At 35.5% G+C, this 23,667-nt stretch overlaps 2 protein-coding genes across 2 annotated transcripts; both read left to right on the top strand.

Annotated features, from left to right (window-relative positions):
• The first annotated feature begins 6,804 nt into the window (after positions 1-6,804).
• LOC113501411 lies at positions 6,805-15,189 on the top strand. The gene is made up of 9 exons (XM_026882542.1): positions 6,805-7,580; positions 9,447-9,625; positions 10,309-10,522; positions 10,847-11,037; positions 11,359-11,503; positions 12,837-13,001; positions 13,872-13,984; positions 14,249-14,419; positions 14,895-15,189. Exons 1-9 carry the CDS (start codon positions 7,488-7,490, stop codon positions 15,187-15,189), a joined length of 1,566 nt encoding a protein of 521 aa, XP_026738343.1. The 5' UTR covers positions 6,805-7,487.
• Positions 15,190-16,322: 1,133 nt separating this feature from the next.
• Positions 16,323-23,650, top strand: LOC113501074. Its single transcript, XM_026882073.1, has 10 exons — positions 16,323-16,791; positions 17,384-17,556; positions 18,586-18,651; positions 18,995-19,135; positions 20,167-20,430; positions 20,701-20,845; positions 21,012-21,153; positions 21,468-21,666; positions 21,925-22,063; positions 23,176-23,650. The coding sequence occupies exons 1-10, from the start codon at positions 16,540-16,542 to the stop codon at positions 23,539-23,541; spliced, it is 1,887 nt and encodes a 628-aa protein (XP_026737874.1). The 5' UTR covers positions 16,323-16,539; the 3' UTR covers positions 23,542-23,650.
• Positions 23,651-23,667: the final 17 nt, after the last annotated feature.

The raw sequence follows: 23,667 nt of genomic DNA, 5'->3' as shown, positions 1-23,667 counted from the left end.
CTTGTGCATTTGGACGAGTGCGGGGGTGATATAGATGCAGTATTTATACGGGACGCATTTTTAAATAGTTATTATAGATATCAAACATATTTTTAAAAAGTAACCAAACCAATCATTTTCCTATGTATTGCAAACAAGTAGATTTTTTTCTAATGTTCTTTTATTAAAAATAAAGCAGTAAAATGGTTTTATCTCTACGAATTGGAGGTGATTTGGGATTTTTTTACTTGTTATTTGATGCCAATAGAAAAAATATGGCTAAACCAAATTACGTAGATATAGTTGTAAAGCCGAGTGGGATGATCATTGGACTGCCAAGTCAAAGGTTCAAATCCAGACCGGCACCAATCTATTTTTAAGGTCGTAAAGTAATTATCACCATTGTTCAAAACGTTAAAGGAAAACTTCTAAAATAAACCACGGGAAAGAAAATACCTGATAATTTCTCAAAAAAAAAAGGCGAGGACTGTCATAAATTTTTGACAGTCTGTCATGGGGAAAGTTAAATCATACCGGTAAAAAATCTATTTGGCGCCATTTCGTACGTTGTAAAGTATTGGAGCGACAAATTAACTGGCTCGTAAACTAGAATTTGTGCCAAAATGGCGGCACAAGGCGCCCGGAGATAAACGGACATTTAATTGTGGGTAACGTTCAATGCTGTGATTATTTTCCTGAATTGCAATAAAATGTTATTGGACTATACTCTGGAGAGCAAAGAGATTCCGAACGTATCATTTTATGTGGTCTATTTGGCTAAGTTTTATTACTGTTCTTGGATAATATTTATTTTCCGTATCAATCACGGGTGTGTTTATGTGGATATAAGTATTTGAATGCAGGAGCTTTGTTAGTATATGGAATTGGTAAAAATAGGAAAGATACTATTCATAGATACGTATGAGTACATTCATACACTTTACGATTTTAGATCATTATTCCTTAAAAGCAAAAAAGAAGGGTTAATTAAGTTTTTAAAAGCTAATGTGACCTTCAAAATTTAGAAAAACAAGAACTACTCAGTTCTCTTTCGTCCTGCAACCCTAAGGATTTCGTATAAATAGCCCCAAAGAAAAAAACAGTTTTTTGAAATTGTTGCTAAATCAGTAAAAAGCAAAACTAAAATCCTACCTACCTATGTTAACTCTTCTATCATATAAAAGATTTTCAAATAAACTATCCAAGCAGTCTACATGACCTAGTCTGGTCTAGGTCTGAATATTTCACCAAATGGTATGTCGATTCGAGACTATTTCCCCATGAGAGCACACAAAAGCTATCTAAGAAGAATTCTAAAGAAAAATGTTTGCCGAGTCGCATTCATATTTACGTGGGTGAAAGCCAACAGGGTGGACTGAATGTAGGCAATATATCTTAGTGTACTTGATTCATGGTGGCTTGGTGACGTGTGCGTTATGACGTAGAGTACTGGGCCCCAATTCTGTTATTTATAATGGCCGACGAATGAATGAAAATCGGGCTTAAAATGACACTTTTAGTATTCTCTTAAGGCTTTTGATACTAGTAACTGTCGTGAGAATGATTCGTTATTAAATGATGTAATGGTTTACTCACGGCGTATTTATCGGGGTAGCCCGACTAGTTTCGGACCAACCGGAGTCCCGCCGCGTCTGCTCATGATTAAGGACTCCGGTTGGGTCCGATAAAATGAATAATTGCTACATCTCCATGTTTTGGTTTATTTATTTCTTCCTTTAAAGTTAAGTAACTAGGTTCGTAGTTTCGTTCATTGAGGTGTGTACGTTTTCATTATTTTTAATGATATTTAATATCTATGTATTAACGCCATAAAGCCATACACTTGTACTGCAGTTCAGAGCTGTTAGGTTATATGTTGTTATCCGACAAGGAAGGGTTTTTTTGTGTGTAACTTGTACGTACGTAATGTTCTTCTCATATCTCTTGAACCAGAAACGGATTTACATAATTGAGGTATCGTTAGATTCAGTTTAGTAGCCTGAGTGTTTTTAGATTGGTGACTTTGTAAAGAAACATGGCGGCTATACGGCGCCAAACGCATTTCAGATAGGAATGTATCATCATCATCATCAATGATATTATATGATATGTATGTATGTATCGTATATCTTTTATCGGAAAAGTATAGTTTTCAAATAAAAAGAACAACCCTTTAAACAAGGATTTCAGTCATCTTGCGCCGTGCGGCGGTGAAGGCGAAATATTTGTGACAATCTCGCAATCCTCATTTATGAATATTCGGGCTTACGATGTATCTCATATACCTGCTGCTGTTATTTCGCAGGCTCTCTGTAGGATAATCCGTCGTATAAAGCCATCTCATCCCAAGATGTGGACAAAATCCCTGGTAGGATTTGGAAATATGTTGTTCAATGGAAATATGTTGTTGTGAGGAAGTTTACTCGTCTAACGAACGCTCCCCTCTATACGGTGTACCTCAGGGTAGTGTACTTGGACCTCTGTTATTTTATTTTATATATTAATGACTTGCCTAGAGCTACTAATCAGCCCATGACTCTCTTTGCAGACGACAGTACAGTGACTATAACATGTAAGAATAAAGATATATATGAATATGACATTAATCAATCTTTGACATCAATAATATCATGGCTCAATGAAAATAATTTAAAAATAAACTTAGACAAGACCATTGTAATGCATTTTAGCCAACGACCCCAGACTGGATCAGTCATTAAAGTTTTATATAATAACACATTACTTGATGAAGTCAACTCCACAAAATTTCTTGGTATTATGATAGACACAAAATTGAATTGGAAGGCACACATTGAATACTTGAGTAAAAGGTTGAGCTCTTCGGCATATGCTTTATATAAACTTGCTCCTGAACTAAACCCAGATGCTTTGTTAACTGCATATCATGGGAATAGTAGCATCAGTGCTGCGCTATGGCATAATATTTTGGGGGAATTCCACAGACAAAGATATAGCTTTCAAGGCTCAAAAAAGATGTATTCGGGGCTATGTTTAATTTAAAATCTACCGATAGTTGTATGCCATTTTTCAAAAAATATAAAATACTGACTTTACCCTCACTCTATATTCTAGAAACTGTTGCATATGTTAAAACAAATCCTGAACTTTTTCCACGACTAGCCGATACTGTAAACCGCAACAGACGTGACAATAGCAAACTTCGCTTGCACAGGGCAAAAACGAGTCTTATGAGGAAAAGCATCTTCTGTATGGCCCCCATTATTTATAATAAAATACCACAGGCTTACAGAGATTTAAATACAAATTTGTTAAAAAAAAAGATGCGAAATTTATTAACAGACAAGTGTTACTATGATATAAACGACTTCTTGACTGACATTATATGACATTTGTACTACTTAGACTTTATTATTTCATTGACTTATTTAAATATTGTTATTATTATTATTATTTGATTTATTATAAAAAATAAAAATTGTATCTATCTTAATAATCTTAATTTCATAATCTTGTGTTAAACTTTTCAAAAATTTGTATGCCTTAATAGGCAAAACATGTACGTGCTTAATTTTTGTATCAACATCTTGCATGCTTAATTTGTATGTAAACACATGTTTGACAAATAAAATTATCTTTATCTTTTATCTTTATCTTTATCTTCATATTTTCTGTACCTATCCTTATTAGGTTTACTGAATGGATATCCATTCAATTAACTATATAATATTTGAAGTGGAACGCAAAAATATAGATTCATATTACAGAGGATCGAACTTGCAACACATGGTGTTAAATCGTTATTGCCGTTTGGCCTCTACCACTCGGCTATCAGTAGTATTAATTTGAGTTTCTAATTGAGCTTCCCAACCTATACTTTGGTTCATACTTATCCTATTAATATTATTAACTTGAAAATATCGTGACACTGATTCATTATTAAATGATGCAACAGTCAAACGACAATAGTCGGGTACTTACTCCCGGTAAATAAGCGTGAGTAAACCGTTACATCATTCAATAACGCGGAAGTTTGTATTATGGATGTATGGATGTTTGTTCCTCTTCCACGCAATAACCACTAAATGGATTTAGACGAAACTTTGTAACGGAGTTAATCACTTAGTACACAGGCTAGTTTCTATTACCGATGTTAATTTGGGATCATTTGTAGCAGGCGGTTAACAGTAGCTCGCAACAGCTAGCAGTAATAAGCAAACACACTGTATAAACAATGTATTGTTGATTAAGGTTGATGAGATTATCGTTGCATTTAAGCCTATAAGCCTGATCACTATGTTAATACAGCTAACGGTTAATCTAAAGTCGATAGCTAGTCCTTTGTAAAAGCATTACCAATATACCTAGTAACTGCATTTGCATACATATAAGATAGATTATTATTTTATGAACGGCAGGACAGGCAACTTTGAGAGAGTGGAATATTGTAAAATCACTTTGACCACTTTGACTCATTGACCAAGACACACTTTGTTAATACACGTTTAAGTTTCCGTTGAAACGCCTGGCCTCATTTAACTAAACCCCAGTTTTTCGGTAAAACATGGAGAACATTTTCCTAAAAAAGACCTGGTTTATTCAAAACTACCGCTTTTCAATTTTTTGTACGACTACGAAACCACTTCCAAACTTTCGTCGTAATCCATTTTTGGCAGCCTTTGATTCGTTTTGGGAGCCATTATATTAAATAGGGATAATTATAAAAGTTATTAACTGCGGAACATGCTCGTTATACCGACGTTTCAAATAGACTTTAATGAACCACAAAATCTTAGTAATCGACAGAGTTAATCACTTAGGGAGTAAAGTGATACATGCAGCTATTGAATTGTCATGATCTAATTAATTACTGACCTGTATTGCTCTGTTTGCACAATATGAGAAATTTATAACTTATTAAATTTTGGCTGTACAGAAAGATAGGTTTTATTTCGCACAATGATTTAGTTGCCATAACGATTTGATAAGTTTACTGCGTAATAATAATTATCAAAACTTAATTCAGTTTGAAGGAATTCTATTTGTTTATCTGTTGCTCCTTAACTTTCGAAAGTGTCAATACAGCATAAGGTGGTCTAACGTATCAATACGTACCAATTTCACCGCCAATTCCATCAGTACTCGGCTATTACACATTTTAATTAAGTATCCTACAAAATGTATGTCTGACACGTGTCCTGCCAAGCACGTGCCAATTCTATCCCTTTTAAATATAAGGGTCTTATTGGGTTCTGGGAGCAAGCTCAGAAAACCAAATGCTTTGACCTTTCTCATTTTATGCATAAAACCCTATACTTTAGGATCCCTGAGGAGCACTTGGACCTCGATAAAGGTATTGGCTGGAATATTTAAATCCTTTCAATCTAGAGTATTTTGAAATCACAGGGGAAAACGTGAAGAAGTAGGTAGAGTTCTATTTGACAGAATTAACATTTTTGATTTCAAAGTAAACCACGAAAGAGTTTGACTTCAAAGAGACACCCCCTTGGGAATATAATCCATTTACTATGGGAGGTAGCACTGACATGTAAATCACAAATAAAAAAAAAATATAAAAAAATAATTTACTGACTTATTGTCTCCATTTTACCACTACAGAAGGAAGGGACAGTAGATACCTTGACGAGGGACTTAAAAATGAGTTTAATTGGAGGAAAGTGATATTCTTTAAGTGTATAATAACAAATTACTTAGATACGATACACTTTACATCGATTTAGTGTTTCGAAGGCTAGCTTTAGGTAATAAAAAGGCAACAAAACGACAGGTTTTTATCGTTCCAACGAATGCAGACTTCATAAAAATTCTAGATTTCGCGTGACTTGGTTTTGGCGTTTATAGCAGTCACCTGTTATTTAAACTCGTCTACAGACAGTGTTGGGTACTTTAAACTGTCGACACCACAAATAAGGTAATTTTAATAACAGTAAAGGTCAGCAGATAAATAGTTCTTTATAGCTAAATAGCAAAAGACACGCAATTACGACAACACTGTCAAAAATTACATTTCTTTTTGTGCTAAAGTAATTTTTAAAAGCGACATCGCTGATTTGCGGAATAGAATAGAATAGGGCAACTGGATATAAAAACTTAAGTTTTGTTTAATCCGTAAAAATATCAGACACGATACTTTGATCTTTAACTGAAAAAATAAAAAAGACACAGATAAACTGCTTAAAAGTTTAGGAGATGCTTGTGACGTAACCACTAATTAAAACGAAAGTACTAATTACCTCCACCGCAAGATTTTCCTAAACAGTTTAATTTTCCGGGACAAAAGGAAATATTGATATCCATAATTATTCATTTAAATCAAGGACAGACAAAAAAAAATAGTTATTAACCGGTGAAACGGTTCTGAAAAAGATATTTTTAACAAGCCAATAATGCTGAAGGGAAGTTTATACGTATGCCGTATTAGGAAGGACGCAGTAGATATTGGCATTACTCTTACACGAAAAAAACACAAGACGGATTTGACAATTTTTTTCGACGTTAATGTATAGTATAGTTGTTATCCCTTTTATGATCCTGTGAGATCGTTTTCGGTTTCTAGCGTGCGTAGGCGCTGACAAGCAACTAGTCTGTAATATAAAATTATAAAGCATGTGCGCGAATTTGTGACTTTGTAGGTGTAATATCAGCAAAGAGGATAAATATCAGGATCTACTAAATTGTTTTTGAAATTGTTTTACCAATATAAATCTACTCTATTTGAGAACATCATCATGTAATATCATTAATCGAAATTTACACGAACCAGCTAGTACTTAATTCAGCAATAAAATAAAAATAAACAGTGTAATGCCAATGTGTTAAATCAAACATAACATCATAGGTATACCGATGCAATAACATTTTTTAATTCAAAGGTTCATGTTTACCAAAGCTATAAGGGAGTTGCTTTCATTTATATGCTTATACTATATTGCTGACTAACGTCAAAGGAATGAAAACAAACTAAAAAAGTACTGGCCATTGTTTCATTATGTATGTGTCTCTTTCTCTCCTCTCTTTCAAAATAGTAATAGGAAGATATGTACATAAATTGAGGGACCAGGAGTCCCAGGTTCCAGTTCTGTCTGAGTTTTTCTGTGAGTGTTGAGAGGTTTTCATGAGCACTTTCTGAGTATTAAGTCGAACGAAGAATTAAAAGCGGTTCAGTTCCTACTTCCCCAGTGAACTGAAGTGATACTTGAAAAGAACTACAATTTGAAATTTTAGATGTTCTTTTGCAGTAGGCAATGTCTATAGTAGATAAACTATAATGCCTGAAGGGTTTATATCTAAAGCCTTAAGTTACCAATCCTCATTCTTATCACCAAACAAACAGCACCAAACTTCAAAAAGGTATTCCAACATAAAGTTAAAATTTATTTACTTTGTCCTTTGCGGTCTGTGAAAATACATATTTCCTTTAGACAAGCCTTGAGATTTATTGTCTCCTCTAGCTAGCTATTAAGTTGGTAAGGACGGCTCATATTTCGACCCTGCGTTAAAACTAATTTATGCCCTACTTTCAGATTCTGTCAGAAGTTGTTGAGCGACTGGACATCAAAAATGCAGCGTGGAACTCAACGAAGGATGACAAATTTTGGCAGGTAAAGTTTATATTGTCACGGCTTTAAATGAACTTCATAATATGTATAGGTATCCTAGATCACGTTACTAGGTCTGTTCGATGAATAATGTATGGCAAAAAAAGGTTTTAATTCTTCTTTATGGCAGTTCATGCTATTATTTTTTGCCACAGGCTACATTTTTATTTTTTTTAAGGCAACTAAATAATAATTATAACTTTCACTTGCTATCCGGAAAAATAATAATAATAATAATGCAGAAAGTTCCAATTGTTACTTAACATCATTTACAAAGAACGAATATTTTTTACTAAAAACCAGTTAAACTATCTAATATATAAAATTCCCGTGTCACGATGTTAGTTACCGTACTCCTCCGAAACGGCTCGACCGATTTTTATGAAATTTTGTATACATATTTTTCATACCCCTAAGTGATAAGGGTTGATCACACTAAAAATAAATCATTTTTGGACGACATTTTTTGTTATATTTTTAAATAATGTGGCATTAAAAAATACATACAACTAGAAGTAATTTATTAGGCAAAACAACATTTGCTGGGTCAGCTAGTTATAGTATAAATAAACCCCGAAATTCTAAGACAACTTCAAAACGAATACGAGGAAAACGTTTCAAAATATTAATACTACTCTGAAGCTATTTGCAAATTTTAGTTATAATGACGGTTCATTCGGTTTTTCAAAGGCAACAATTCTTCAAACCGTTTAATGTTATCTAAAGTGGCCAATCAGTTCTACGTTTTTAAATAAACGATGACGAAAAAACTGACAGAGATTATAATGACTTACATATTTACTACGTAAATCAGCAATCTGTCTGTCTTTACACCTCTAGTATACGTCATTGTTGATTTGTTTCATTATTTTAAAGTAAAATTCATGTTTACCACAAATTGGCCGAATTGACGAAACCTCTTTCTTTTTTTTTAAAAACAACGCTCGCTCTGAGGCATTCATTTTTGCGTGGAGTTTTACAAACATTTAAGCCACATGCACAAAGATACTCCGGACTAGGCGGACTAGCATCCGTAGGTCACACAAACGCTTATCCTACGCGTAAATCGAAGGATGGTGGTGACCTCACTCGGCTATCCGTGTCGCCGATTGAGCGTATTTCTTTTTTTATTTAAGTACAGAAGAAATTAATAATATAAATAATATCTCTCACATACCACAAGCTTCGAACTCAACCAAATATCCTTATAGCCTGCCAGCAAACATTAGTAAACTTCCTCACGACTTCCCAAGAGCCTATTAGACAGATATGGATCTACATGAATCATAACTGCACATTATGCGACGCGGGAACCATTCTAACAGCACTTAGGACAGCTCGTGCCATCGTAGTCTTCCACCAAACATGTACACAATAGAAACTTAAACCAAATCTATTTAATACCTCCATTCAACACCCAATAGCAAAGATCAAAGAAGTTTTTATTAATCCTTTGTTAACGAAAAGAAATGATTGAATTACAAACCATGTTATACAATTAAGTCGTAATGCGATTTTATCTGATGCATTAGCGTAGAATGCAAAACTGATCAAGTTTTGCATTCTCTATTTAAATAGCTACCAACTTGGATAGTTTGCTTGACCTTTAACTGTGTCAACATATCAAATATCTAGAGTTCTAGATAGACTGGACTCTTATATATAGGCTTTTGAAGCCATTACTTATTACAAGAAATGTGCGTCTTTCCGTGAAAAACCAGCATCTATTATATGTACCTATATATATGTTCTAAAATGAACTTAAGTCTTTAGGAGTTACCTAGTATATTAGTATTATATACCTAGTATATATTGTTGTCAAAAAGTAATATTACGTTAAGTAATATTACCTTCCTCTTAATTTTCCAGGTACTTTTCTCTCTCGAAACTGGCAACTTAAGTGAGGAGCTCCTACAAGTGCTGAAGACCTTCGGGATAGGATCCCGGCACCAGTCCTCAGTGAGCGTGCTGCCTTGTGCTCTCTACTACAAATCTAGCGATGGAAACAGTACAGCTGCTTCGGAAGATGGATCTACGGGACTTGAAGAGTAAGTTGAAGAAGATACCTACTATATGGAGATATAATGTTTTGAACGGCCTTGACTGCTATTCCGGAGGTTCGATTCCCACCTAGAAGAAAAGTTTGTGTAATGAGCACGATAATTTGCTGTGTGGCTAGGTATATTTTATCTATAATATTGTATATTTAGAAGTATCAAACTTTAAAAGATGTCGATAGGTCCCAAACAATCGTCGGAGCTGACTAAGAGGCAGGTGATGAGATCGAGTTGTTAAAGACGACTATTTCAATTGAAAACAACATTGGGCTTAATAGAATAAATACCTGCTCATACTGTGACACAAGCACAGCAATTAGAAACAACTTTGAAAGGTTAAAGATTACTAATAGCACTGAACAGTGTACATGCTGATCATTCGTGCATATCCAATTACAGCCAGTAAACTTCATATTCCTAAACCTTAATAAATTTAAATGTTGTATGGGAGCAAAAGGCAGATATTTCTTGACAAAAAAAAAACAAAAAATCGGTTCATCCTGAACAGAAATTCTGAGGCAACAAACATAATAAACGAAATCATACGATTTAAGGACCTTCAAATTTTGAAGCCGGTTGAAAACTGAGAAAATGTAAATAAGCATCCAAGTACTCTCATACATCTCTATCAATTTACTTATTCAGCGCTTAATCATATTTAACCCTTATTTCAGACCCTCAGCCACACCAACAGCATGGTCTCGTTTCTCATCATCAGTACGCGCGCGCACTAATCTTGCGCAGGTGCTGCACGACGTGCGCGCTGACGCAGCTTTGACATTCGACTGGCTGTTCATGCTGCTGGTGGCAGCCTTCGTCGCAGCTATAGGGTTGATAGAGAACTCCACAGTCATCCTCGTTGCCAGTATGCTGATATCTCCACTTATGGTGAGCTTATGTCTAGAGATATTAATGTTCTTGATTCTTCTATACACGAAGTGCGGTCCAGTTTTCCTTCAAATGCATAGGATAAAATAGAATAAATGACTGAACATCACTAAATTCCCTTAGGGAAGCACAAACATTCCTGGGACCTTTTTGTGAATCTCTATCATAATAAATAAATCCAGAATCACACAAAAAACTAAAAACCTCAGTGCTTATCAACCATTCATAGTTTTTTAAGGTAAAATAACAAACATCACATTTCAATTGGAGTTCTATTCTCATCGATTACGATTTCTTACTCACTCACTGTTATATTTCCTACAGGGCCCAATAACAGCAGGTACATTAGGCACAGCGGTCCGGGATCGGTCTCTACAGCTCATGGGGGTTAAGAACGAGTTCCTTGGACTATTCCTATCTCTCGTCATCGGCTTCATATTCGGACTCACCATTTGCGCCATCGACGAGCGATACGGAGTGGTGGAAGACTGGCCCACTTATGAGATGATATCCAGGTAGGTCAGTAGAAAATACTAGCCAATCTAATACCTCTCTTTACTCGCTTATAATTCTCGTGTTACGGTGTACGCAATTGAACTCTATTAATTGAAATTTTGTCTAATAGTTGCGGTAAGTCTCAGAGTCGAACATCCGTTTCTTTTTCATTCCCTTTTTTCATATGGCGTACTTTTGCTGTGACAGACAGTAGCAGTCGTATAACATCCTTTCATGATTGTTTTCCGAAATCTTCGTTACAAACCAGCTCGACAAATTTTTCTTCCACTTCGACGTAGAGTTCCTTTTGATCCTACTGTTATTTACTTATGTAATTCCAGATGTGAATACCGTTCCCTCTGGGTGGGGATCCTTGTTGCCATCCCCAGCGGTGCTGGAGTAGCTTTGGCTGTCCTCGGAGAATACACAGCGTCACTAGTTGGCGTAGCTATTTCAGCATCACTGCTGCCTCCCGCTGTCAATGCTGTAAGTATGTCATCATAAAAGCGCACTCGTAATATCAACCTAGATTTGGATTTGAGAGCTGATGAATGGAAGACCATAGTGTTGTAATGCTTGCGATTTTGTGAACGTACTGAGTACTACTGAGTGACAGTTTATTTTATTGTTTTTTTGTTATTATGTTCAATGGCAGTGTTCTGTTTTAAATTAATAGTTTGCGTCCAGTATTATTTTCTTGTTTGTTTTCTTGACATATCATTATCGTAAATTACCGTCTTCTGTCTCTAGACCCACATTTTATAAACAACTACTTCAATATAGAATTTCATGCATCGTACCAAAATATTGAGAACTTCATTTTCATGCAAAGTGCTGTGTAGCTCAGTTACATGCAGTCCATACGGCACGGACATAATACTATTCAAATGCAATTTATGAAGAACAGAAGTACTCTTCGATAAATTACGTTCTAACAAAATATATTTTGTCTCTACATTCCGTTCGAGAACGACAAAGATGGCATGATTGGTAAAGACGACTTTCTGCTGTGCGATCTTCGTTACGTAAAACATTTTAATTGTATACCTCTTTGGAAAGCTTTAAATTTATAACTTCCATAGCTATTTTTAACTCACGTACAAAATCCACTAATGTCTAATATAAATAAATCCAAAATTAGAGAGTTTATTTTGGAGAAATCTATATCGAGAGTTCTAAAGGTGATCGGAATAAATATAGCCTAAAGGGTATTACCAAAATATTATTGTACATGCGATGTAATATGGTTTCTACATAAAACGTTAAAACAGTCAACAGGCGTGGGTTAAGCCCTAGGGCGAAGATAGGTCAAAATTGAATTAATTTTAACTTACCTATAAATTTAATTTCGTGCAATTTTCATAACGAAAGTAAGCGAGCTTAAGCGTTAAAAGCCAATCATAGATTTTATATCCATTTTATACTTAACGAAAGGATTTTAATTATGTTAATTATACCTCAGTACCCTAATTTCCTGATTCGAGTTATTTTAATTAGGAAGATCAATCTTTCTCATCTCACTCAAAAGGTCTTATTACATAAAGCTTATCAATCAAAGTAACGCCTAACTCCGGGCTTAATAAAGTATTGTGTATGTATGTATTGACGTTTGTTATTCGTTCACGCCTAAACGGCTACACCTATTTCGATGCAATTTGTTTTAAAATATTCCGGTACTATAGATTCACACTAGACTATTCCTCCGTGATCCGTTTCCATGCAGTTCAGACAGAAAAATACATTTCTTCATATTTACATTTCATAGCTTTCCGCAAAGTATCAGCTGGTTTTAATACGGAGTACTCATATTGCCCAACAGGGTTTGCTATGGGCGATGGCTCTAACCCGGCTTACGGTGACGACGGAGGAGCTGCGCTGGCTGGTCGTGCAGCCCTCAGAGCTGGCCGTACTTGGAACTGCCTCACTCTGCCTGACTCTCGTCAATATTGTGTGCATATTCCTAGCAGGAGTCGCCGTTTATAAGGTAACGAAAACGTAAAGAGTGCCTTTTTTGTTTTCTCTTCTGACAGCTGGTTCTTTTGAGGAAGCAAGCATAGTTGAATTGTTGATGTAATTAAAGCAACGTATGATTTGAGAAAAGTTACATCAGGTACTTAACAAAGAACAGTCAAAACTCTCTTTAACGTTGACTAGATGATATCGGCTGCTGCTTGCTTAGCCTGTATACCAAAGTATACAATCGGGAGCGGTAACAGGAAACGGTCAAATGAATTCTCGGATCCCGGAAATTATATTTCCCTTTCAATAAGGGCTTTGTGTTGGTGCCTTAAGCCGTCATTGATTGCATAAAAACTGGAGTCAGCTTGGGGCATTGCCATTTACACAATAGGATAATAAATAAGGTACTTCAAACAACTGCACATCTTTTCAATTTTTTTTCTTAAGATTTTATAGTTGAAACTGATAAGGTCCGATTTTAAAACGAAGTTAAAAGTTTCGTTCTTTAAGTGTGATATAGTACCTACATAAAACTAATTTTCTACGACTCGTCTCTAAAGATTTCTTATTTGGCTTTTCAAGATTTCCCAAGGCTCTTATTCCATTATTTACATGAGTAAATTAAGAATCCAATTCGTTGAAGCTACTTCGGTTGTCCAACGACCTTGTCGTTTGACATGAAAATAGATTTGTCGGGTTCAAGATCATTCATAAAATTCTTTTGACTTTCTTTTGGGAGTGGAATATCTTTTTTTGTTCGTGGAAAGGGTTTTTAACCTCTGCATTGACCTTGGGGTGACAATGGTTCTGACATGCCTTCAAAGCTCATATCATATCTTAAATCCAATGTTATTTTGCCACAATACAATGAGGACAATGTTTTTTGTACCCACAGGTGAAGGAAGTAAGTCCTTTGGACCGAAAAGATATATCATGGTGGAGGGCGAACAGAAACCGCTTCCAGGCTAATAAACAAAATAAAGAGAATCTCAATTGGGATGCTTACACGTAAGTTATGTATCCCGTAAATTATTGAATAACTTTTTCCTTTTGTTTTATCATTAAATTCATTTTCTCATTCATATGAGGTCATGATTAATTACTATAGTTGGGTTCGAAACTAATCGGGTAACTCCGATAAATACCTGTGAGTAAACTGTTGCATCTTTAATTAATAAATTACCTTTGACTTAGGGAATAAAACACACATATAGCAAAGATTCCGTTTATCGCAGTCTGCTTCCGCTACGATTGTTTTCTGTTAAATTCCAGTAAATGGTATGAAGAAAATCCTGAAGCGAAGGACAAGACAGAAAGTTCAGCGAAAGAAGAAGACATCCCAAGTTCTGGAATCCAGAGTGATACAATCACCTTTAGACGTCGGCCCTCTCTTATCAAGCGATTGAGGGCGCAGAATGTGGAAGCCTTTTGTAATCATAACCGGTTAGTATTTTAAATTAAGAGTAACTACTATAGTGATGGCCTTGCATAGACTTGTATGCACGAGGTATAATTTCGATCTCAACGCTGTCCGAACGAAGTTCCAAAGTGACCGAGTCAAAGTTAGTACTTTCTTAGTTAAAGACATAACTAACAAACGTTAATGGAAAACCTGGATTTCCTTGTATTGGAATCTGAAATTGCCTACCCGCAGTGAGCTAGCGTGGTGATCAATGCCCAAACTTTTCTTATACGGGAAGTATGTAACGGGAATAAAAATAAAGACTAGTCGAACAATATTTCAGCTATCAACATACTGTCGTACTGTCTACAACCTTGTGATATCACCATTATCATTAAACTCCGGAGAAACTGCCACAAAATATTCACCATTCTGGTCTGGTTTCACCATTCCTTAACAGTACGCTACGAAATTTCCTTTAAGCTGTCTAACATTACCTTGAATTCCTTTTTACAGATTGGGAGACATGTACATACCGCTAGACACCGAAATAAATGCAGATATCGAAACTCATAAAGACACAATTAATAACACAGATAATATTGTAAACACTGATACTTCAAACTGCGATAGTAATACAGAAAAAAACATAGATCCAACTACAGATGGAGCTAAATCCCACAGTTATTACAATTTGGGCTACCAAACTGATGTTGTAGACAACCAGCATCCTACTATAGAACCTTCTTTAAGTTTCACTATGGATCCAAAGAAGCCTGTGTTATTAGAAAATAAGTCGTTTAATGTCTAATTCTAATTAGGTTAATATTAAGTTTTTGACAACTTTTGTATCCATTTCATTACGTAATTTATTTGATTAAATTTTTTACACAAAATATGTCTGTTTTTATTTAATGCTCCCTTTACTTAGTCCGTTATTATGTGTAATAATATTTTTTAACATGTATATTATGTATCTTTCTTTATTTCATAAAATGGACCAAAGAGTTTTGTTTAGACTTAAACTTTCAAGAGACGAATTCGGCAACTTGACAATGATGAACAAAATACTTACACCACGTAATTGTAATCTAGCAAACAATCTAAAGATCCTGCTAACAACTTGGATTGTTCTATTTACTATTTCTACTTAAATAAAGCCACTGGAATGACGTCACAGGCGCCGTCTGTATTCGTGACGACGTTATACTCAACACAATTTCCATATAAATCCTTCAGAATTGTCCTAAATAAGGGTCACTGAAGAAAACATATATTTGAGTTGATTGCGTAACTTATAGTAGTATAATTGGGTTTATTTCATTAATGCTTTGAATGTTATGAAGTTATAAAATAAAATCTAGAAATTAATTTTACTATTTTTTATTAAATATATCAACGACTGATTTCTTACAAGTATACGTATACGTACCTAATATGTTTGATGTAGAAGACGTTTTTTTGTTTTCATTGGTTTTAGTTGCTTTTTATTCTTAATATCCTTGTTTAGGAGAAAAGACAAGATAATAAATGAAGTATACTGTATAGTACGTAGGTAAACATGCTGCTTAGTGACGTATAGGATAGTCTGAGCTAATTTTTCTTCTATTTAATATCTATGTTCCATTTGTACTATGTACTAAACGCTAAGGTAACATCGCTGACAGTGATATTTAATCGTCTAAAAACGTACAGTCAGCAACAAAAGTCAATAACAAAATTGGATTAGGAGTACAACAGTAAAATCCTCTAAAATCGTTGCTAAAAAAACCCTTTCGAATTGAATGCCGTAATGGCGTTATCGCGAATCAAAATACAGCATTAAATACGGCTTGTAAGAAACATGCACTTTTACTTTACGTCAACAAAATGAAGGCCTAAAAAAGTAACAAATCATTGAATGTATCTATTATACAGTTGTTTCGAAATCAATATTTTTATACTGTCCGTACTCAACCTGTACGTAGGTGTGCAAACTGTCTGAACCACAACACACAGTAACAACTTAATCCGAAGCGACAACATTACGTCACGGCGCTAATTGTTTTACCGATCTAATTAGGTATCGCTTACGTGATAATAGTTCCGAACAGTTCCTTTAGCGTTTGACATACACGTATAATCTTCAGTTACTGTTTACACTGTCACAAAACAAGTGAAGATGCCGTCTGGTGTAATTTTTATTGTCTATATACCTTCGAGTAATTATGAACATATTCTAAGGTTTGGCAAACCTAAAGAATTAATTACAGTTGAAAATTCTGATGCGAAATCTGCTCGTTTAGCAGTTGAATTGAGGAATAAAAAGTCGAGAAGTATTCCAATACATTTGACGCAGCAATATAACAATGAAGGCTACAGTCAGCCATTGGAGAATATTGATGAAACAGATGAAGTTTTTACTATGGAGAATGTAAGTTTAGATTCATTGAATGTAGAAAATCTGAATTCCCGCTTAACACAAAAAATAAACCGCCCCGACGATACAAACTTTCACCCCCTACGACCTTTAAATGGCTCAACCGATCTTTATCAAGTATGTCTAAGAGCACTTCTACATAATTAGCCAAAACAAAATAAATTTATGCGTTCGCGACCTCTGATGCCACATACAGGCAGACAAGACAAACCTGTAACACCTAAATACCGATAAAATGTAACTTCGCATTATAGAATTAGCTACATCTTTGTCAAATTGCCAACTTTTATTTTAATTTTGTAGATATTTAATTAGGTAGGTAGCAGGTATTCGATTCATTCATACATTTATGCTACTAATATTTTGTTAGTTTTATGACGTCCGATATTCTGAAAGAGAGAAACCTGATATTATGTAACATGTAACATGCATAGCTTCATGTAATTATATAGGTACTTAGTAAACTTGAAAAATATTTTCTTTTTTATGTTTGTTACCTAAGCAATTCGAACTGGAAGAACAAATTCTATTGGTTTATAAAATAAGTGAAAATAACTTAAGTACCCAAGTAAGTAATTCTACACAGATTCTTCAAGAACTACTGAGCAAGTTGCACGTGGAGCACGTCGTTTGGATGAATGACAAAGCCGGCAACTATTTCGAGATTATATTCCCGCTGCCAACTGGCGATCAATGCGAGACGATGCTTCACTGTCTCACACAACTCGGTATCGGCGTCCGATGCAAGTCCATTGTCAGGTAAACGAGCGCGCAACGGTAATTAACCTGATATGCTCCATTAATCAAAACCTGAAGCCTACCACCATTACTTTTCAACCGACGTCAAAAAAGAGGTACTTATACTACACGGATAGCTGAGTGGTTGAGGACACAAGGTGTGATCCCCGCATGGGAAAAGCATTAGTGAGAAGCACGAAAGTTGTCCAAAGAAAAAGACAGTCGTTGGTTTTCCTTTTCTGTTTGTTACCTCAAAACTTCGGACTCAATGAACTGATTCTATCTATTCTTCTTCATTTATCTTTTTAGAGCTTCATTTGTTTCCGTAAATAAATCATCAAGTAAGGCGCAGTAGTTTATTTGAAGTCAGTTAAAAATAATACTCCAAAATTAAAAAAAAAAAAAAAATTCAGTTGCGTCTTGCAAAGAGAGACGCCGCTCTACATCACGTAGAGCGCTATCACCCGTCTACGACTGTAATAATATTACTTTAAGGCATGGTAGTAAGCCTCTCATAGATAACCGCAGCTCTAGTGTAAAGCGTTTTATAGGAGCAATCGATATAGGTAGTTGGTATTTTAAGCTCCAGCCCACACAACCACTGCGAGTGGTCACGAGCACGTGCTGTGGATTAAGTGGGGATTATTTGCAAACGGCTATGTAAGTTTTCACTTGATTGTAATGAGGAGGAAGTTTTAATTAGGGTGTCTGGCTTTTTGATAGATGAACTGTCTACATAAGCGTATGTAATTCAGAAATGCATTTTAAATAAACAATTTTTCAAATCTGTTTCATCGACTGTAATTTGACCGTAATTTTAACAGAAAACAATGATTATAAATAATATATCGGCACAGTGCAATAGACCGGACATAATGAAAACCAAAGGACGGCTATTAAGTCTGGTTGTCTCTACCCCGTGTAGTATACCGACTCGCCTTTACCATAAAGTCCAGGAATTACAAAGATGCAGCGTTAGATCCTTAGGTATATCTGATACTTTTTTAAATGATATTACCGACTAAACATTATGAACAAGTCTTCTTGCAGCGTGCTTCCATGTAGCGTGGTCCACTCGGCTGTCCCAAACGAACGGATTGATGACGACACATTCCAGTAAGTTACGCATAATCTATGTTTTCAGTACTCTACGTTCTCGATGTAGTTACGTATGTACATTCGATTTTACCGTAAAATAAAGATATTTCTGTGACATTTAGAGACGCCTTAACACATGTAGCCAAAAATAGACAAAATAATTTCGTTTCAAATTAATGTCCCTAAAAGAGACTGATTTATCGAATTACAAGACCCTTTAAAATTAATTAGAGCGTAATTGATAAATTGAAAATAACTTAAGCCTACATGATTTTAAGAGAGTTATATTTAATTTCATTCCACCCTAGACTTTAGCTTTACCTAAACATATATGTCTAACTCAACTGTTTTATAATTCAAGACGAAAGTCTGAGGATGCGACACGTTGGCGCAACTTTGTGGAGTCGATCCGATCCAAACTGACTGTCAAGCAAGTTGTAGACGGTGTCAGGGGCGGCGGGGAACTGTCCTTCGACTATCTGACATTAATTATCACAGCTGAGTAAGTGGCTATGCTTAGATACTTAAGGTTTTAGGTGCTATAGACAGACTGAGGGAGGGTAAACATTTCTATGATCTCAGGTGTATAATAGGCACTTCACTTATTATGTAAGACATAGACAGCCTGGCAGTAAATTTTCTGATAAAGTGGGTCTAATTAAATCGGAAAAGTATAAGTGTTTTCTGAAGAAATATCTGCCTATTTCTTTAGCCTACAGTGTTAGTATAAATAACAACAGCTAAGTACTGACAGTTTTCCGCAAAGAAATTACGGAGTTGATAAGATAGATTCACATTTTCAGGATCAGGATGTACGCTTCCAAACAATAACAGGATCAAAATAGCTTTGAGCCATACTTTAAAGCTTGTTGTTGTTGAAACTATAATAAATTATTCTACTAAGAACGGTCACCCGTCCTACACTTGACCGCAACTGTCTTAAAGGTCAAACTCAAGGCTCAATGACGCTGGTATTATAACTTAAAATAATTCGAGTTGCCAACTGAAAACTCTGTAATCAAATCACCCTTAAAGAGTTTGTTATTGGTGAAAAGATTAGGACAAACTTTCGTTATTCCACTGTTTTCAGAGTCACTGACTTATCTGAGTAAAAACTTCTCTCTCGAATCACGAGACGAAAGTTTGTCTATATTATATGTTTGGTATCTTTTTCTCGCTCAAACGGCTAACCAGTATCGAAAATACTGGAGGCACTAGCTTCTGTTGTTTAGACATAGTGTGACCTCGACCCAAGCAATCTCTCAAAGGATATGGGTTTCGTGTTAACGAGGTCAGATAGGCAGTCGCTCCTTGTAAAGCACTGGTCCTAAGCTGCAACTGGTTATACCGGAAGCCAACCCCAACATAGCTGTGAAAAGGCTAGACTTATGATGAACTAGATGGAAAATTGATACTTTTCTTAAAAGAGTAGCAGAAGGGGCAGATCAAGCCCAACCAACTCCATATTGCAAGCCAGTCATGCAAACGCGACCTCTAGTTTTATCAATTATCTTAAGTGGTGTTCTGTTTCAGCTCCCTAGCAGCTTTAGGGTTAGTAGAAAACAATGCATCGAACATCGTAGCAGCCATGTTGGTCTCCCCACTAATGGGACCTGTGATGTCCATCACTTTCGGTACAATCATATCAGACAGGAGCCTGGTGAGAAGCGGCTTCGAAAGTTTGGTACTTGGCATGTTTGTGTCTCTTCTATTTGGGTTCATATTTGGACTGATACTCGGTACCACTGAAATGCCTTGGGGATTCGGTGATTGGCCTACAGAGGAAATGAAGGGACGGTAAAGTATTTGATGAATTTTAAAATGTGTAGTAAAACCGACATATATTTTTTGCAAGACTAGTACTTAACGGTCGTTATGTATGAAAATACAAATATATATATTACGTCGTCATATAAAATTATGTATGAAGTACAATATGACCTATAAAGTCTACAATCAAAATTTTTATCTAATAGCGAAACATAAACTTTTTTTAATTTGATCGTATATTTGTTTTTAAAATCTGATCGTTGTTGACTTCTGATGGCTCGTTACTTTTGTTTTCAGAGGCAATGTCCGTTCTTTATGGATGGGTGTTCTTTGGGCACTAACTTCGGGTACAGGAGTAGCTCTTGCTTTACTACAAGGCAGTGCAGGACCGCTTATCGGTATCGCCATTTCAGCTTCTTTGCTGCCACCGGTAGTAAACTGTGTAAGTATACTTCTAAAACCATAGCCATTAGAATTTCTCATCATATTTTGTCAGTTTTAAATCGCTTTACTTTTTTAATTAGATTCCAGGGGTGTGAAATGAATAACTAAGACAAATCAAATGACATCTTAATTAGTAGGTCAATCTTATGGTTTTTTGTTTTCAGGGACTTTACTGGGCTTTAGCTTGCATATGGCTGTTATATCCAGGATCAAAAATTCCTCATATAAAAGGAGAAGCTTACACTGGCAATTCCTCATACCAACCCTTGTATCATGACTATCTTCCTATTGAATTTGCTGTGAACGGTAAATGTTACTTTATCCTAGACACCTTTAGGTTTACATCAGTGTAGCATTCCTATCACACCTAATAAACGACCTGGACCTTGAAGACCTGAACCGATTTCCGCCAAACATAGCCAAGAACACTCTCGACTGAAATACCTTTCAAACCAAAAAAACCGCATTAAAATCGGATCACCCATTTGGGAGCTACGATGATACAGACAGACCCATACACAAAAACACACGTCAAACTTATAACACCCCGTCGTTTTTGCGTTAAAAATAAAGGCAGTACCTGTCCGAAAATATTTCACTAAAGTTAATATTTCTTTCAGGTATCGTAAGCTGTTGTCTAACCATAGTAAACGTGATATGTATATTCATAACTGCCATAATATTCCTGAAGATCAAGGAAGTGGCGGCTCCATATACTTCCAGTCCAGACTTGAGAAGGTTTTGGGAACAGGATATTAAGGTGGCACGAGAGGCTAACAGGGCTAACTTGCACAAAGCGGAAGACGATGAGAGAACTGAGTAAGATTTTATTTTAGGAATCATTTATAAACAAGAATGATGGTATGAAGTAGGTATGGTAAGTATACGCGAGAGTGAGTTAGAGTAAGCATAAGTATGTATGTCAGTTATTTATTGCTCATACTACAAGTTGTGTGAGAGTTGAAGAATGGGTAGGTATTATTTACTACATGGATTCGTGCGGTAAAATTATCTTTTCGAGTACAAGTAATGTTTTTGTCTGACCGTTTTCTACAAGTTAATTAAAATCCTATTCAGATTGGTGTTAGAGAATCTGGATCACGAGACTGACTCAGAAATCAAAGAAAAGTTAGAAGCTGCGGTGGAACAAGCGCTAGATGATGAAACTTACAGGAAGGTGAAGAGGATGAGCTATCAGAGCCACATAGCTGACGAGGTAACGTTAAAAATGTACTACATAAGAACCTCTCAAAATATTGTTAACCTGTCTTTAAGTGATCTTCACCTTCGCAGTAAATTGGAGAATAGACATAAAAATACTTTCAAAAGAGGCCCTGGGGGTTTTATTGTATATTGTCAATGGGTTAAGAATATTTTAATTGGGTTTACTAGTAATTTTTTTTAGTCGTATAATTTTTAGGGGAAGACGGGCGGAAAAGCTTTCATAGACTTGACAGCCAAGGCCTAGTTCAGGCAATGTATCTAATCAACCCCTAATAGGGGCATACTTTTACTTCTTAAGGTTGGTGGGTACTTAGGTAGAATAGTACCTAGTCCTATTGAATTAGATAAATTTCTTATTGATTTTCTAAAGTTAAACACTTTGAACTAAGGTATTTCGCAAATTTGCAATCATGTCGTAATAATATTCTTAATTATAATTATCATTATCATGTTCGCGCGTATGTTAATAATAGGTAATTGTGTTATGTGCGACATTTGACCTTCGCAAATTGTTCCTGAATTGATAAAACACATTATTATGTATTACTACTAGCTTTTACATATTGAATATTAATATATGAGGTCAGCGAATTAGTATTTTGAACCAGTATTTCTACAAACGCCAAATAAAATCTTAGGTTGAAATCCTGATTTATTATTGTTGACAGTTAGAATAAGAGAGCGTAAAAATAATAGTTAGTAATGTAACGTAAATGTATTAAATTACTTTCTTTGGGCGGATTCATAATTATTTATTTAAAATCTGAATTATGGACGCCGGTTGGGTACAAAACTAGTCTTGCCATCCCAATAAATACGCGTGAGTAAACCTTTATTAAACAAAAGCCAATTGCTAGCGATTACGGTACCGATCAGTCGGTACTTAAGATAAAATACAAAGTAAGTAGTATTAACAAAAATGCAATTAGATAGACCAGTTTATCTTGGCCCGTGTCCAATAAACATAGGAAGTAGGTAATTATCTTCCATATTGCATATATGTATAAGTTTTAAAACGTACTAGATTAGATACAAACATTTTCATTAAAATCTACATTATTTTATTGTTCCAAACCCTCCTTTACCAACTTTTGTTTAACACAGGTTATTCACACCATCGGACTATCAAGGACCCCGGCATCCATTCTCTCAAGTCAAATAAACTCAGGCGTAAGCACTCCGTCTGGTCACAAACCCTCAAATGTGGATGACATCGCGGCTTTGGACAAACTTCTGACGTCACTGCTTGGTTTGAAAGAAACAAGATGCAGGTCATTCAGATCGCACAGAGGCACACCTAGATCAAGCAGAATCCCCAGGACTTTTCATGATGTGACTGGGCCTAGAACGCAGAGAGAGTCCTGGCCGGAAAGAATTTATGAGGATTCTGTAGTCCGAAGCGTTATCAGCAATTTGAGAGCCAGCAAAAGGAGTTCGCAATTAGAAGATCCTTTTATGACGCCAAAGTAGTAGTATTTTATAGTAGTTACTGCTTAGATGTAGTTTGAAGCGTAATAAAGAGCACCAGACACTTAATAAAAAAAAATACTTAAATTAATTGGATTCCGTCGCCAATTTGAGTGATACACTTCACTT

This window comes from Trichoplusia ni, chromosome 15 (assembly GCF_003590095.1).
Source record: "Trichoplusia ni isolate ovarian cell line Hi5 chromosome 15, tn1, whole genome shotgun sequence".
Taxonomy (NCBI): Eukaryota; Metazoa; Arthropoda; class Insecta; order Lepidoptera; family Noctuidae; genus Trichoplusia; species Trichoplusia ni.
Note: the sequence above shows the minus strand (reverse complement) of the source record. Positions and strands in the feature narration are given on the sequence as shown.